General features: G+C 28.9%; 1 protein-coding gene across 1 annotated transcript in view; it reads right to left on the bottom strand.

Moving 5' to 3' along the window:
* Positions 1 to 13961, bottom strand: part of P5CS (Delta[1]-pyrroline-5-carboxylate synthase) — a gene marked incomplete at its 5' end in the record, with an annotated part of 157565 nt that overhangs the window by 3377 nt on the left and 140227 nt on the right. The window contains 1 exon segment of the mRNA XM_014433225.3: positions 3565 to 3660. Within this exon segment, the coding sequence (XP_014288711.3) occupies positions 3565 to 3660 (96 nt within the window).

Raw genomic sequence — 13961 nt, 5'->3', positions numbered from 1 at the left:
ATTTAATTTATATTTTAAAACTGACGAAGTTGAGTAAAAGTAATGCATTGAAGAGTCATATTGAACATAAAAAAATAAAATAAGATTTAGAAGATAGAAGAGCCGAATATTCTTAAAATATTTAAATATTAACTAACGGCTTCAGAATACTATAAAAATGTTTCTTTAGAATAAGCTTATTATAGAGAACGTTCAGTGTTCTTTTGAACTTAGATTCCAAGTCTGACTGAATCCCTACATTCTTCCGTATGATTTTGCTGTGAATAGTGAACATTTTTATTTTTGTATTTATTGTAATACTATATTGTATTGCCTAAGTTCATTATTTTAAGTAGTAATTAAATAAAAATGAATTGGTCTAATCAACATAAATTCACCTAAGTTTTCTATTAAGTTTTTCTACATTGTCTCATTACTTGTTAGTTTTTTGGTTAAAGGTATACACGTTTGCAAATACACAAGATAAATGGAAAAAACATGCGATGTGAAATTTTAAGGGAATTTAAGAAGGGCATTTCGTTTAGGAGAATACGTCTAAATATTCCTTTCTATATAGTACCTAGCATATTTTTTCTAATTTTTTTTTCTTTCTTACCTCCTATGTTAAATAGATAAATGCCAATATCAATATATATCTAAACATATACAGACGTAATTGGTGCCCTTCCTTTGCCACTTGGGATTATAAGGGGTTGGGCTGGGTCCGCTGAAGGCTGGGCTTACAATATTGGCCCAGGAGCCGCTGGCCGGGGGGTACAAAGAAGGGGGAGGGCCGCTCCACTGTGGGATAAAAGGTGAGATGGGTTAAGATGACTTAAGGCTATTAAATTATATAAAGGGAAAAGAATATACAAGGGTTTCTTTTTTAAAAAATCCAATATCTAGAAACTAATCACTATTTAGTTTTCAATTTTCAATCCGTTCATATTTTGGATCATTTTCTAAAACGTAAAATTTAGAAGTTGAAAAATTAAGTTCAAGTTTTCATAACGGAATTTAAAATCATTTAATAAAATTATCTTCCTCATTGCTGATAAAATATAGAAAAAAGTTTTTTATGTATGTTTATATAAATGTAGAGAATATTTAGCGAGTTTAATTCAATTGAAACAAGGTTTAGATAAGTTTTCTAAATTTAATATTATAAAATAGGATAAATATTTTAACATTGGGTAAAGAATATCTTGATAACAAAAATATATCAAACTAATTATCAGTCTGATGGTTGTAAAAAAAAAATGATTAATAATACTTCAACTCATATAAGGAATTTAATTGCATATATTCCTTTATTATATTGCAATTTGAATGTTTGGATAATATGATATAGTTTAACATTGCTAAACAATTCTTTGTTGAAAAATAAACTTTGCAGTCGAAACATGATTTTAATGAGGAAGAATGATACATTAATCAAAGAGTGCATGTTGTACATAAAGGCTGTTCCTGATCCAAACTATAGGAGGAAACTTTTAGACAATTGTATGGAGCAAGAGAGCAAAAAGAAAAAAGGGTCAGAAAAGGGACTTTCCAAGGGCCGTGGTGGAAGTAATGTGCTGTAATCTGTTGAACATTTCTATTTTCCAACCTGGACGACCGTTGCCACCGGTTTTTTTTCTTTTTCACATTTAAACCTGAGGAGATGGGGTCCGCATCTAATCCGACTGCGGCCTCTGCCGTAATAGCATTATCCCCCAGACACTCCTGGAATAATGTCCGAGCTGCCTTAGGGAGAAATAATTATTTTGTTCTTAACTGCTGGAAGGACATACGAGCACAATGGAACTGGAGAACAAAAGATCTCAAGCGGGGATTCTCGGAGCCCGAGGGTGTGTGGTGTATGGAATCTTGGCTTTAATTAACAAAAGGAAACGGGGGTGTCATCATCTTTGTTTATTTTTATAAATGTTTTGAAAAGGAGATTCTCATTTATTTTACAAGTCTCTGATTTGATGAAGATTCTTAAATATTGGGTTGCATGTACAATTTTTTTTTTTGTCAACGCACAAAGTACATAAAATTGTTATGTAATTATCCCAATAATTATTGGGATAAAATTATTGATAAAGATTTTCAAAAAATATAATACATACTAATCATAAATGTGTTGATAAAATTAAATTGAACGATGAGTGAATTAAAAAAAAAAAATTTACTTTAATTATTTTAAGTATTTTAAATGTAATGATATCGGCAACTAATAACATTTTAAGTTTTATTATATATTTTATTGGCTTAGTAGTTAGGCACTGTGCTACTAACTACAAACACCCGGGTTAAAATCCGGCTGTGACAGATAATTATTTATTCCGTTACTGTAGTCATGAGTCAACCCTGCGAGTTGGGGAGTACCTCGCTGTTCACCCAGCCTTATAAAGTGGGTGTCTTTAACTGGGGGAAAATCTGGCGGTTGGAAGTGATGACCAAACCACCTCCTTGTACAACGTTGGTCTAGCAACAGTCTTTCATTACAAAGAACTGCATCTCGTTTCTTTCTTTAATCTTCATGGATTTTACCCTACAAATTTATTTTTTATTATATATTTTTTTGGAATAAAAAAATAGTAATTTTTATAATATTAAAGAAAAAATAAAACTTTTGTAATTAAATGAAAGGGTTGCTGGCTACAACTCCAAGGACCTATGTTCGATTCCGGCTGGGCAGAAAATAGTTTTCTGTATCACTGTAGCCGTGAGTCAACCCTGTGGGTTCTTGTGCCCTTCTGGGGTTCAACCCAGCCTCTTAAAGTGAGTACCCTTAATTGGGTAAAAACTGGTAAAAAACTCTATTATACACCAGATATATTTTATTTTCCGGTTAAAATAATAAGTTAGGAATTATATTTGTTTAACAATTATTAATTAAAGAATAAAAAACGTGAAATAAAGTGACCTTGACATTTAGCACTGGGGAATCGTCACATTTTAAAACCGGATCATCCGTCATCTCTGAGTGTGGGATGCTGTTCATGAAGTGTAGCAGCATTGAGAGCCCTTCTTTCCCTCATTTTCCAGGGCAGCTGTATGAAGCACCACTGACAAATGTATGGAAGCATTCCTGACTTACGGGGTGTTGGCCAATTAGCCGTATTTTTGAGACTTTTACAGCATGATCGGTGTACTTTCTGTGTTATCACTTGTGTGATACTTTTCACTGTATGATGACTTTTCTTACGCGTTTTGGATTTTTTTGGTCTCTTAATAAAAATACTTTACATTAATTTTTCCTATTTAACCGCCATTCATGTTTTCTAATTATGTTTTAGAGCTTATATGTTTTTAGAAATATAATCATCCATACAATGTGTTTTTTTTGGTCTAGTATGGTATCCGCTGGGCACACTGATGAAATTACTATTTAAAACATTACACAAATCCTTTCAATAAATCCATCATGCATATTTTATAATTACATTTTAGAGCTTTTTTTAAAAAATAATTTGAACTATGCAGTTGACCCTTAATTACACTAATTTTATGCGATTTGACTTTTTAAAAAAAAAATTAATAGACTTATGTATAATTGAATACATAGTTATATATTGCTAACAAAAATATTCTTACCCAAGCCGAATCTGTAGCCATCAGAAAACCTGGAGCTCACATTATGGAAAACGCAGGCGCTATCGACGTCTCTCTGGAAATCCCTTGCTTTGCCAACTATAAAATAAAATATAAAAAATAATAATAACTTTGTATATTTAAAATCAATAATCATATTATTTATTAGAAATTAAAGACATTTTTAGGGTATTGAATGTTATTTTTTATTCAGGCTATTATTGAATACAATTTTTTATTTTCTGCTCGATGGTTGACTTTGTGTAATAATAAAAAGGGAAGATGGTCCGGGTGCAGTGAAAGGAAAACTCAAATAGTGATTAAACTATTTATATTGAGCCAACGTTTCGCCCCACGTTGTTAATTTCCAATTCACGTTGAAACTTAACAACGTGGGGCGAAACGTTGGCTCAATATAGATAGTTGATTCACTATTTGAGTTTTCCCTTGACCGCATCCGGACCATCTTTCTTGTCTATTGTTTAATTTTGCACGAACAAACATTTATTGTTTTATTAATGATAAGTAACTTAATTAAGTACCACATACATATCTATGCTAAAGAAAGTATTAAAATATATGTTTTAAAGACAATATTTTTCAGTTGACTAAAAAATAATCGAATTTTCAAATATCATTATTAGATCATTTCCTTATTTCACCACCGGCGGCGAATTAACTATTTAAAAACTCAAGGCTTTGTTTTCAAATTTTTTAATAGCGTTCAATTTTTGGGAGGAATTTTCTACACATCTGCAATTTTTGCTAAAATTTTCTTTTGTTTATATATTCGCAATAGAAATATAAATTTGCTTTTCATGTTGTGTGTTCTATTAAAATTAAAATAAAGTGGATAAAAAACTCTAGCCATTAGTGAGTGCAAAAAGTCTCGTAGATTTGAAACAATTGATATTTTATTTAGACTTGTAGCTGAGAGCTTTGGTAACTACAATTCACTCAACGACAGATATAAAACGTTTTTTATGTTTCAATTTTGCCAAGGCTTGGAAAAGCTGTGAAAGGTTTTCCTCGTCAGAATTTTTTTCGATTCTAAACTCCGTTGGGTTGGGACTACAAGTTTATTTTAGGCATGCTAAAAATTTAAGGAACAATTTTTAACAATAGGACCTTTTATTTTTTCTTTTTTATTTGTTTTATAGTGAGTTTAATAACTTCCCATTTTTTATCTAGTATTTTTTAAACTTGTTTACATGATATGCAATGCCATTCATTCATGAATTTATATATAACAGCATTTGTGATCTTTTATTTTCATGATTATCTAAACTAATTATCTCATGTTAGTTGTCTCATGTACCAATTTTAAAAACTACAATGAAATTTGGTAATTTCATATATAGTTAGCAATTTTTATTCAATTTTTCGTAACCTTGAAATGTTAAAACTGAGAATTTTTCCATATAGATACTAAATTCGTTGAGATCGATGAAAGATTAAAAAGTAATTCCATGTAAATCACAAACGCGTAGACGACTTACCAGAAATTTGAAATCATATAGGCATCTCTGGGTCTCATACAAAGATCCATTGAAACTTTTGTTATAAATTTGTTTTTTTTTAAATCAAGCTTTGAATTCTATATATAACTTCATAACAGTTGTTTTCAAATTTAACAACAGTTGTTTTCAATTTAATCACCTAAATTTAAGTCAATGACTTAAAAAAATATATATTTTACAAAAAATGTCCATTATTATAAAACATACATAAAGGATAAAACCAAAATAATAAAGATTGTTATAGTCAATGTCACAATATCAAGAATAGCTGAGTTCATTTATGCTCTCATTTTTTAAATACAATGGGATAAATCAAAAACCTGTTCATTTTACTGTTAAGTGAAAATTTTAAATTTAAAATCATTCAAAAAATTACGTATTTGCCTACAGCACGCTTCTACTTGTCAAGGCGAAATCAATTATATTTTCTAAAAATATAATTATTCACGTTAAACTTGTTTTAAAAATCTTTTAAGGAGAATTTAAAAAAATGTATGGGATTTTTTTTTTTAAAAGTATTTCAACTAGTCTTCACATTTAGTCTAAATTATGAAGTTTATTCCTGGTAATATTCACTAGGATATAAAAGACCTGTTGAACAGGTAGGGTATAAAAAGGTACAAAGTGCCCATTAGTCTTTTGCAATCTGCTGGAAACTTCCTCTCAGCTTTAGGAGGAATCTTCTCTCAGCAAACATTCCTTGCGTTTCTTTTTTATATTCCTAAGGTTATTAAGCCTTTCAGAGCATTGTCACCATCATAGACTATTAAGGTAATGTCGCAATATTTTATTCCAAATAAAAGAATAATATGGCGTTATTTATTTTCTAGGAGAGGTTTAACTTAACTAAACCTTATGCATAGTCCAACTAGGGGAGGATAGATAGGTTTAATGTTATAATTTTATTCTAGTAGGTGTACAAATAAATTCCGCGGATCCTATACAATAAACTAATTCAGCCAGCAGTGTACCACTATGTAAAAGCCATCTACAAAGTTCCTTATATTATTTATCTTATCAGTAATGTCTGAGTCCTTATGTGAAATAAGTGGTGAGGATGAAGAGAAACTGGAAAGAGAAATCCAAGGATTACCGTCTAGTTGTAATTGGTAAAATGGGATTATAACACCTTATAATGTAGTTTAAATAGAACAATTAATACTTCAGATATCTTTGTATTACAAGAGAGAAAAACATAAGTACTTAAAATGAGATAACAAAAGGTATCTCACAGGTGTCATAGGTGCCTCGTCCAAAAGAGTTGGATACTATAAATGCAGTGATGTGTTAAGGTTTTATTTCCCTATGTTTAAAAGATAAACATTGGAACTAATTATTAATACATTTATATTACTAATATCGGAACTTATAAAAGCAAAAATATTATTAATTCGAACAAGTATCACTTCTGAGGCTGCCATGATAACCTTGATAGTTAAATTTTACATTTCAATAAATGAAGAAAAAACTACGATGTTAGTTAGCACATTCAATAGGATTTTAAATAGTCTCTGTTATAAAATAATAACAACATCGTAATAATTTTTTTTATTTTGACAATTGTTTGACAGTTTTAATAAGATTGGGAGACGAGAAAATATCATAAAAGCAATTATTCTTCACACTACTACAATTTAAAAAAAAAACCTTATACAGTCATGAAATGAATTAGATGTTTAAAAAAATAATTGAGGTGAGTAATTCCAAAACGAATGAAGTCCCTTTTCCATGGAATATTATAACAATATATATATATTTTTTTTTAAAACAATTTTTGCAATAGGTGATCTTGAGATGAAAAGATTTTTTTCCAAAATCTATTAAATTGGATGTGATTAAACTTGGTCAAGCTGAGTACCGCAATTAAAAAAGAAATTGATGCCTCAATTAGAAAAAATATTTACTACAAATTGAAATTCAAAAGTTTATGCTTTAGTTTGGGAGTCATGGTCTGAATGAAAAGTAGAAAACGTTTTAAATTTAATTAATGTTTGTATAAAATAACAAATAATTATAAGAAGAGTTATTTTGAGTACAAAGTTTTATCATTGTAGACGTCAATTTAAAATTAAAAAAGAGAACAAAAAATAATTATTAGTATTATGTTAATATTAATTATCATTAATTATGATTTATATAGGTCATTAGCTTTTTTTTTATGTTGTTGAACTTCTTTATGCACTTAGATACGATTTTTTTAAATTTAATAATTATTACTAAGTAATCATATGGTTAATACTCTCGCTTAGATTATTACTTCTTGGGTTTATCCTCAGGTATTTTTTTTCTAATTTTGATAAGTAGGCATCAACTTCTCAAATTTTCCAATTTAAACCCTTAAAAAGCACGAATAAAAAGTAAAAATTCAACTAGAAAAAAAAAGAAGAAAATAATATAAAGTAAACTAAAAAGATTCCATAAAAAACTCTGAAAACGGTTTATTTAATATTAGCTTGTCTTGGTAAGAAATTATCCAGGAGATTATATTAAGAACTTTCCTTTGCACAAGTTCTGTTGAAGACATGTCATCCAGAAAGCTCGTGCGTGACAACTCATTTGTCATATTCTGTCCTGAGTTCTGATTCCATTTCCATTTATTTTGAGTGTCTATTTTTGGAACTGTAGTATAGTATGATGGGATCTTCTGATAATGTGTTTATTTTAAAGAATTAAATGACTCATAAATTATATTTTTTGAAACATGACTATGGAATATTATAATCCATACATTATATAATTAGTGTCAAAATTAGAGGTTAGAGAAAGTAATAGGGATTAGTTTTAATATCATCTAAGATTTTTTTATAATAAAAAAATACACATTTTGATAAAAATACACCATATGAAGTTAACTGTCTTTTTTAAAACCCTAAGGCACATGAAATGATTATAGTACAAGAGCCAGGAAGAAAAACGGGTTGACAAACTTTAATTATAAAAAAAATGATTTTAATAGAAAAATGGGATGGGGGAAAAAAAACACAAATAGAAGAAAGTAATTGAACTGAAAATGTTGACATCATGCACATGCTTCAATCATGCTCTCAATATTCGTGTTCAGAGCGTCTAGAATTCAATCTACAACAGGAATAAGTTTTCTATTGTGAAGAACACTATAATTTCCGAGCTATGTGATAATAACACACAACGTAAGGCTCAGGGGAAATCTTAGTCGCTACATAAATAAAGAGGTAGCTGATCCAAGAGAAAAATAAATCATTGTTTAAATGAACAATTTTCCTCACTCGTAGTCTCATAAAGATCATTGCCTTAAAATCACATAATTGTTATTAAGATAATTTTTTATATCGTTTTTAATAATGATAATAGTTACTTTTACAATACAATAAATAACCACAACAATGAAGTATTTGGATAACCCCAATTTGTTGGAGGTCGCGTCAAGGAAATAATACTAATTTGAAAAATTTATAAACGAGGCAGACTTTATACCTAAGTTTGAGTTTAAACTGGGAACGAAGCGCACAATAGGCATTATTGGCGGCAGTTTTTTATGCCACGCACAAAAAAAAAAAAATAAAAAAAAAATAGGAACGAAATTTACAGAACGAGTTTTATATCAAATTGAAAATATATCTGTAATATATATACATATAAATATATATAATTTTTATTCAAAACTTGTATCATTTATAAGTAAAAGCTCTAGTATTCTATACTGGATTTTTTAACAAGAATTTCTATGTTCTGTTATATAATTGAAATAATGAGGAAATGATTATCTACATTCTCTAATTACCCAAGGACATATTTGTCAAAGGCTGACAATTTTCTTCCCGAATGATGCATGCTAATACAAATAACCGGTTTGTTTCAACCAACAAAAGAAACATATTTAGTTAGACCAATTATGTGCTCCAAGGATATAATTATTTAAAACAAAATAAGAAATACAGAGTAAAATGCAGGAAAAACAAAAACAGATATACATTAATAATTTATTTATAAAACATTTCGATAATCCATTTTAATACTTTGAATAAATTGATTTGTATTATGCCTGTATTTTAGGCTACAATTAACTTGCATTATACCAATTAACATTTTACTGTTTTTTTCAATTTCAGAATATTTGTTTTCAATTTATAACCTTTAAATTTCTCATTCTATAATTATTTATTTTATTTTATTTTACGTTCCACCTACTAGCACTTTCTTTATTAGTGATTGTAATTAATTAGTTCCAATGCTAACTACTATCCTTTAATAAATGTTATTATACTATTGTAATATATCAATAAAATGATCATTATGCAGCATTTGTGATAACTAATAGGTTTTTGTTGTTTCTCTTTTGTCTTTTAAGTTCTTTGATTATATTATGTCCTAGTGCATTATTTGAACATTTCAATGTAGAGGCTTGGGTTTCTCAAACATCAGTAAATAACTAAATAATTTGCTTTTAACAATTTGAACCACTCATTAGGCAGTTTGGATAAAGGTTAACCAAATAAAGACAATCCGTCAGTGCTATTCCTACTCTTTTTTTTAAACATTAATATGAGCTTATAAAAGATAATGTTAAAACCTTTAGCACTTTATATATGCTTTTCAACTTAATTCCCAGTCAAGATTTATGTGGGCTTTCCACGATGTAAGAACGGGAGGAGATCCTGATGTATGCTACATTGGCTTGGAAAAAAAATGCTCACAGTGGTAGGATGGTGATGGGGACATACATCACAGAGCCTTAGACAATGGCCCAACCTGGGCAATTTCCCCCGGAGCAGCACAAATTACAGCTTCTGTCGGCACATCGATCATAACTCCCCCACTATCAACGCTGGCTGATCAACCGCCACGCTATCTATGGGCGACTGGCGAAGCTCGCGTTCTTTCTTACAAGTTTGAAGGAAATTTTTTAACTCAAGATTTTTCTGAAAGTTACAAAATTATTTATTCACCCGAAAGAAATCTACCCTTGAGCTTTTTCCTTACAACGATAACTTTTTTTATCTTACTAAATATTAACTAAAACTCGGCATTGAAAAAATTGGTTTTATTGCCCCTTCTTCCAAGCTGTGCTCTAAGCTCATACTGAATGAAATTTTTTTAAAAAAATGCTTTTTATATTTTATTTATTTATGTATTTATTCGTATGCTAAGAGCGTTCAGTCGTGTTTTGGTAGTTCCCACATATAGATACCATTCATATAAAATGTTTTTGAAAATCCCTTTCGACAACCATTTTTGTTGTACTATCATCATGTTTCGATAATGACCAATCCTATTTATTTTTTTATTGAAGAATAATAATACAAGCTACCACAATTAAGGGAAATCAATATTAGTGGTCTAAGTATTCATTCACTCCATATATACAGAAAAAAGAAGAAGGCAAAAAAAACTAAATGATAACAATAATAAAAAAAAATATGATAGGCTTAAATAAAAATATAAATCGATAGAATAAAAACTGATTAAGTAATAACATTAAATAAAGAAAATCAAATTTAATTTCACCTTTAAACAATATTCAATGGATGAATTAACAAGGGGATATGGGATGTTGGTCATATAGATCATGCATGGTTTTGTTTGTTCATAATATGGAGTATTGACGTCCGCAGGACTTAAAACTGAAAGGATTGGATACGCTCGATGTTCTAGTACTTAGCTGTCCCCCGCAGTTCATCATTATTTGATAAACACATAATATTTTGTAGCTTTTGGAAAACTCGAAACCCGGATTCGAGAAAAAACAGAAGAAAGTAAACATGTGAATTTTGAAATCTATCAATTCAATTTTTTTACGATTAAATTGATAGCATAACTAGCATCTAGCACTCTATATAAAATATAAACATAAACCAGTCAAAAATATGTATATTTACTTAAAGTACCTGAGCTCAACATGAGAATGCTTAGTCAACGAATTAACTGATATAGGGTCTCTAAATTAACAAAGAAACTTTAGTATTTATTAGTAATTTTATCCAATTATTATTTAAAGAATTATTAGGAAACATTTTCATAATGATACATAAAATTAAAATGATGTTCAAAATAGAGTAGCCTCAAGATAATAAAACGAGGCCATAAATCTAATATTCTTGGACTATATTAGTAATTTATGATTGATAGTAGTAGATTCAAAAAGTAGCTAAACTCCAGCATAAAAGGTAATGAATAACAGTGCATATAGCCTGTTCGAAGTAACCTGATTCCAAGAAAGTTTCTTGTTTTTTTTGTTTTTTTAAATAGAGACATTTTTATAAGTTATTCCAAAATCTGCTGCACTGGGGCAGGCGCGGCAGTTATTCTATTCCGCATAACAAACAATTCGCTTGCAAGAAAATAAAACTGTACTTATAAAACTTGAACTATTGTCTCGATCTTATAGGATTTTATTTTAAAGAATAAAAATGTGTTTTCTTATAAATTTTACTTATTTTTAAAGAAAAAATTACGGAATAACAGCATATTTTATTCTTAAACAAGAAATTTTCTTATTGTCTTAGTAATTTAATATATTTCTCGAATACTTAGACCATAAAACATTACAAGAATAACAAAAAACTACTCCTCTTTTCATTCTGCTTTCACACATTTACGCGTATTATGAATAATTATGTTCTAGACCAATAAACCATATAGTTAATTTAATTAATTATGCCCTGTAAACTAAAATAATTTAATTCTTTATGCCCTGTCTTCGTCAAAGTAATTTTTACTACTATGGTATTTTTCCTTGGATTTTTTTTTTGGAAATTTTCAGTGGCTTTGCTGAACATGTCCGTAAAACACATCAATATATTTTATTCAGTTTTGAATATTATTTAATTTTTTAAAAATATTTTTTGAGAAGTGTAGTTGTTCTTTAGGCAGATTTATTTTAAGTTTGAATAAATATATTTTTGTTTGAAAATGTATACTTAGAGTTACATTTGTATATAATTCATATTGTACAATGTATTTTGTTTTTTGCTAAAAACATAAAGATTTGGTAAAAATAAAAAAAAAAAGAGCTAAGGTAAATATTATAAACCTATAAAATTATATGAATACATTGACTAACCATATTTTCATATTCCTTTTTTATCAGTGTTTCAACAATATGATAATTAAAGAGAAAAAATAAGGAAAAAAAATACATTTTATTGAAGCATGAAATGACAGTAGTGGAGGGAGTTTGAGGTAGAGAGTTAATTTAATGATTTGAAAATTGATTGAAAAAAATATTTAATTTATTTCCATTGGTTTACTATGAGCTCAATAGAAATAATGAAAACTTTCTTTTTTTTTTATACTGACAATTAAAATATTTCTTAAAAAATATAAATATAACCATATTCTACAAATCTAGGTTGGTTCTAGAAATTTAGTACTTCTTTAATAATGCCTTATAATAATCTAAATATCCTACCATCGCAAAAATATGGATTTTGAAAAATCAAATAAAAGTGACTTTGGAAATACTGAATATTTTTTTAGAATGGTTATATTTTTATTAGCAAAAGAAATATTAATTTATGAAATTTTATATACAATATGTTTATATACTCGGATAATTTATCTGTATTTTTGCAATATTTATTATTTATTTTTGTTTTTCCTCTAAATATACGGTTTATAATAATGTAACAGTATTAGAGTGGAATAGAAAGCGATAAATAATATACTATCGTTATAACTAAAATAAATCCTTTTAAATTGAATTGAAACAAAACTCAGAACAAGCGAAGCGCAACGTTTGCCGCACTGCACTCCAATATACACTAGATAAATAAACTCGAGTAGTTTTTCAGAATTTAGCCGAAAAGCTCTAATGTTGAACATAAATCAAACTAAATAACCCGCCCCTCTCCAGAACAGAACCAACCAACTTGCCCTAAGAAACTTTTTACCCTTTCTCTTAATGGAGGCCTGCTACGGTATTTCCTTTTTTGTTTAAACTTTAATTGAAATAACACATTCTGACACTCTCAAGGGAAATAGGCACAATCATATCATATGTATAAATGAACTAAATAAATAATAATAAAATACTTAATTAAGTGTATACAAATAAAATTATATATACACATAAAATAAAATTGTCAGGGAGCGCGGGTAGCAACGGGGTAAGGCGTGGCTACTAACTCCAAGGACCCGCGAATCCCACTGGGCAGAAAATTGTTTTCTATTATTCTGTAGCCGTGAGTCAACTCCTGTGGGTTCTGGAGCCATCATGTGGGTCCACACAGCCTCTTAAATTGGGTAAAAACCTGAATGTCGACCAAATCAACTCCTTATACAACCGTTGGTCTAGTAACAGTACTCCCTCACAAAGTACTAAACCCTTTAACCTTCGTGGGTTGTAGTGGTACAGGTTTTAATTTTTATATATACATCAGCAGATATAAATAATCTTAGGTAGATAAGTGAGTTAAATAATAGAAAAATAAGATATAAACTGAGGTAGCTAATTAAAATAAAGTTTATAAAATTTGGAGACAATCATACTTATTAACAATATATAACAGTATTTTCTAAAGCCGGAATGTCGACAGAATATGTGGTATTTAGGTAATTTGGGTGTTTAGTTTAGTCTTCCGGGAATTTGAAAGAGTTAATCGCGTGTAGAACAACTCGCTATATCACGTATCAGCCCAACAAGGCAATTTATCTGTAGTTTTAATGAATGTTAATGTTTTGCTTAGGTTGTTCTGAACCCGAGTTTTACGATAATTATTATTACTTAATACCCCTAGTCATAAATATTGAAGGTATGAAATTGTGTGGGACGAAAGTAGGGCGTGGGTGTCATGATTGTAACTTAAGCACTCCGAGGATTAGAGAAACAGGTTGTGCCATGTTCAGTGACACATGCTATTTATCATTTTATTGATTATAGAAAATAATATGTGTAATATTTAT

This window comes from Halyomorpha halys, unplaced genomic scaffold (assembly GCF_000696795.3).
Source record: "Halyomorpha halys isolate HHAL.00 unplaced genomic scaffold, Hhal_1.1 Scaffold1170.1, whole genome shotgun sequence".
In the NCBI taxonomy this organism is placed as follows: domain Eukaryota; kingdom Metazoa; phylum Arthropoda; class Insecta; order Hemiptera; family Pentatomidae; genus Halyomorpha; species Halyomorpha halys.
The sequence above is the reverse complement of the archived record's forward strand: the minus strand, read 5'-3'. Positions and strand labels throughout refer to the sequence as shown.